General features: G+C 38.0%; 1 protein-coding gene across 1 annotated transcript in view; it reads right to left on the bottom strand.

The window, feature by feature from the left end:
- Positions 1 to 502: 502 nt before the first annotated feature.
- Positions 503 to 2,755, bottom strand: part of ywhae1 (tyrosine 3-monooxygenase/tryptophan 5-monooxygenase activation protein, epsilon polypeptide 1) — a gene marked incomplete at its 5' end in the record, with an annotated part of 22,830 nt that continues 20,577 nt past the window's right edge. Inside the window, 1 exon segment of the mRNA XM_014028855.1 lies at positions 503 to 1,601. Coding sequence (XP_013884309.1) covers positions 1,549 to 1,601 — 53 coding nt within the window. The 3' untranslated portion in view covers positions 503 to 1,548.

Raw genomic sequence — 2,755 nt, 5'->3', positions numbered from 1 at the left:
AGTCTGCACACTGCAAGGCTCCTCTACTTTCAGCTGAGTTTCTAAATTTGTAGCTGGCAGTCAGACCGACACGGCTGATGAAACAGCAGCACAAAAAAAAAAAAAAAAGCAACTGTTACCAAGGGTGAAACTTAAACTGCAGAGGTAAAAGGTTAAGGCCTCACGGTCTTTTCAGAGCTAACGTAAGAGAGTGAGGGGTTGAAAACTGTGATGCCTTCTTGTGCTCAACTGTTGCAACGACGCAGAAAAGTCCTTTCTAAATTTTAATGTCTTCTTATCTTACATTGTATTTCTGTCTATGCTTCAACCATTATCTGTTCTTTCACTTTGTTACTTGTAATTTCACTAAATCATGGAGTTTTAGTCACTGTCAAGGTTATTATGCTTCTGTTTCACCCTTGGAAAAAACCATCTTGATCTCAATGGGTTTTATGTGACACAGGCACAAACATTACCACACACTGAGATATATATATTTATATAAAAACAACAAGTCAGCAAGTCTTTAATTCAGATTGTTTAATGTTGATTCCATGCCACGTTTCATTAAGAACATTACAGATTCCTTCTCTGTGGCTCCAGTCAGATATCCAGTAGTACAAATCAGCTCCAAGTTACACATAATGAAGCAAAAACCAGAAGAGCAACAAAGAAAAATGCAAAGTAAAGAAACTCTCTAAACCTAGGAGCTTTAGTAAAAAGCAGGGGAGAAGTAACGTGTTAATTCATGCACACACACAATGATTTGTTGTGTTCTCCTTCGTAGAGTGAGACATCTCCCAAATGTTTGATTTTGATTAAAGCTCTGAAGACGTCAGCCTTTAGACACTCAGTGTGTGAGTCTCTACAGTATTTTAGCACTAAGATCAGTCTAAGAACTACCAGAGAAAAGAATCACTATAGTGTAAAAGTTAATCACTTCTTTGCCCCACGTGGATATCACAAATTTTGCCAACTTCCTCTGAAAAACTATGGTATTAAAAAGGGTACCTGAAGTTTTCCAAACTGTCCACAAAAAGGTGAAATTATCTGCTCAACATTTCACTAAAATCAGAGATAAAATAGCTCCCATAACTAATATTCAACATAAGTAATAAAAGTTAATTTCTGTAATTACATTAAGAAAAAAATCTCAATACATCCAGCAACTGATAAAAATATTGAGGGGGGGGAAAAAAAAGCAAAAACAAAAATACAACATTGGAAAACAAAGTTAACCTTCAGAACTGCTTGTACCAGGACAAAACACAGCAAACAACCCAGGGAGCACTGTCTTCATCTGTCTAACATCGTACGTCCCGTCTCACTTAAGTGGTATATAATCCAACGGTAGAAGGGCTAATACAAAAATAAGAGAAAAATAAACTTAACTCCACAGTCCTGATGGGTCTTGGAATTCCAGAGGAAAGGAAATGGAGGGGAGAGAGGGGGCTTAAGGAGGAGACTCATAAAAGAGGGGGAGGGCCAAAACAGAGGGGTGAGGAGTGTGAGGAGGTGACGAGGAGGTGGGTGGGTGGGGTCAGGTTGTTGGCTGTCGGTGGGAAAGTCTCACTGGGCCTCGTCCTCCACATCTTGCAGTGCCTCTTTGTTGTGCTCCTCACCTGGAGAACACAGGAGCTGCTGTTAGAGATGATCCAGCTTCCACCTTCACCACCTGCTCTACAGGCTGAACATGGACCATAAGACCAGCTGCAGTTTGGACTGCACAGTTTAAAAAAGTGTTTAATGCCCTTCTTATTAAATGTCTTTAAAATTCAAGGTACAAAACCATGTAAACAAAAAACTTAAAGTGAGATTTAAACACTGTTATATCAGGAACAGGTGAAAGTTAGGTGGCGTTGACAGAACTTGCTGAAATGTAAAAGTGCTCATAAACCAAGCAGCTGCTGATGCAGGAGCAGTGATGTGAACAAGAGCAGCAGGTGGAGCATTCAAGCATGTTTGTTGCTTAAAGCCAACATTGTAGCTGTGCTAAAGTAACTGATCAAACCCAGGCTTTAACCTCTGTTGATCCACTGCTTCACACAAACATTGCTTATAGATCAGGGCTATTCAACTGGTGGCCTGCGGGCTACATCTGACTGACCAAAGTCTGGCCCGCCAATTAATTCATTCATCTCTTAAAGCCCAAACCCCTGGTTTTCTACTTTAATTACTGTAAGTTGTTTTAATTAAACATAGACATGTTTAGTATCTACAGAAACATCTGAATCTTGGCTACAAACTGGTAAAAACTATTTCTACGAACGTCCAAGACAGTTAAAACTACAATAAGCTGAAGATAAAACTATGAAAGTAATAATAAAATTGTTTTAAAAATTTGGTAAGTCAGAGATGTTAAAATAATATTTGTGTTAAATATGAGGCAGAATGTGCTATTTTTGATTTTGTTGTTGTTTGATTGCCACTATTTTTATAGGGTTCTGTATGTTGTATTCATGATTAAATACAGTAAAATAAACTATTTCAAAGGTAAAAGATCTTTGTAACTCTTGGTTTATTTACATAATAACCAAAGACTTAAATATAAAGATCACTAGACTGAGCCCTGCCCATCCCATCCACTGGTAACCTCTGTGACATCATGGAGGAGCAGAACCAGACCAAACAGGACAACAGCTCACAGCAAACATAGAAACTAACAGATAAACAGCAGCTGAACTGGATCTGTTTCACACATTATCTGTCATGTTTTTACAATAAATTAATAATGTTAATTTCATTCAACAATCATGTAAAACAGCAGATTTATATC

This window comes from Austrofundulus limnaeus, unplaced genomic scaffold, assembly GCF_001266775.1.
Source record: "Austrofundulus limnaeus strain Quisiro unplaced genomic scaffold, Austrofundulus_limnaeus-1.0 Scaffold823, whole genome shotgun sequence".
NCBI lineage: Eukaryota > Metazoa > Chordata > Actinopteri > Cyprinodontiformes > Rivulidae > Austrofundulus > Austrofundulus limnaeus.
Note: the sequence above shows the minus strand (reverse complement) of the source record. Positions and strands in the feature narration are given on the sequence as shown.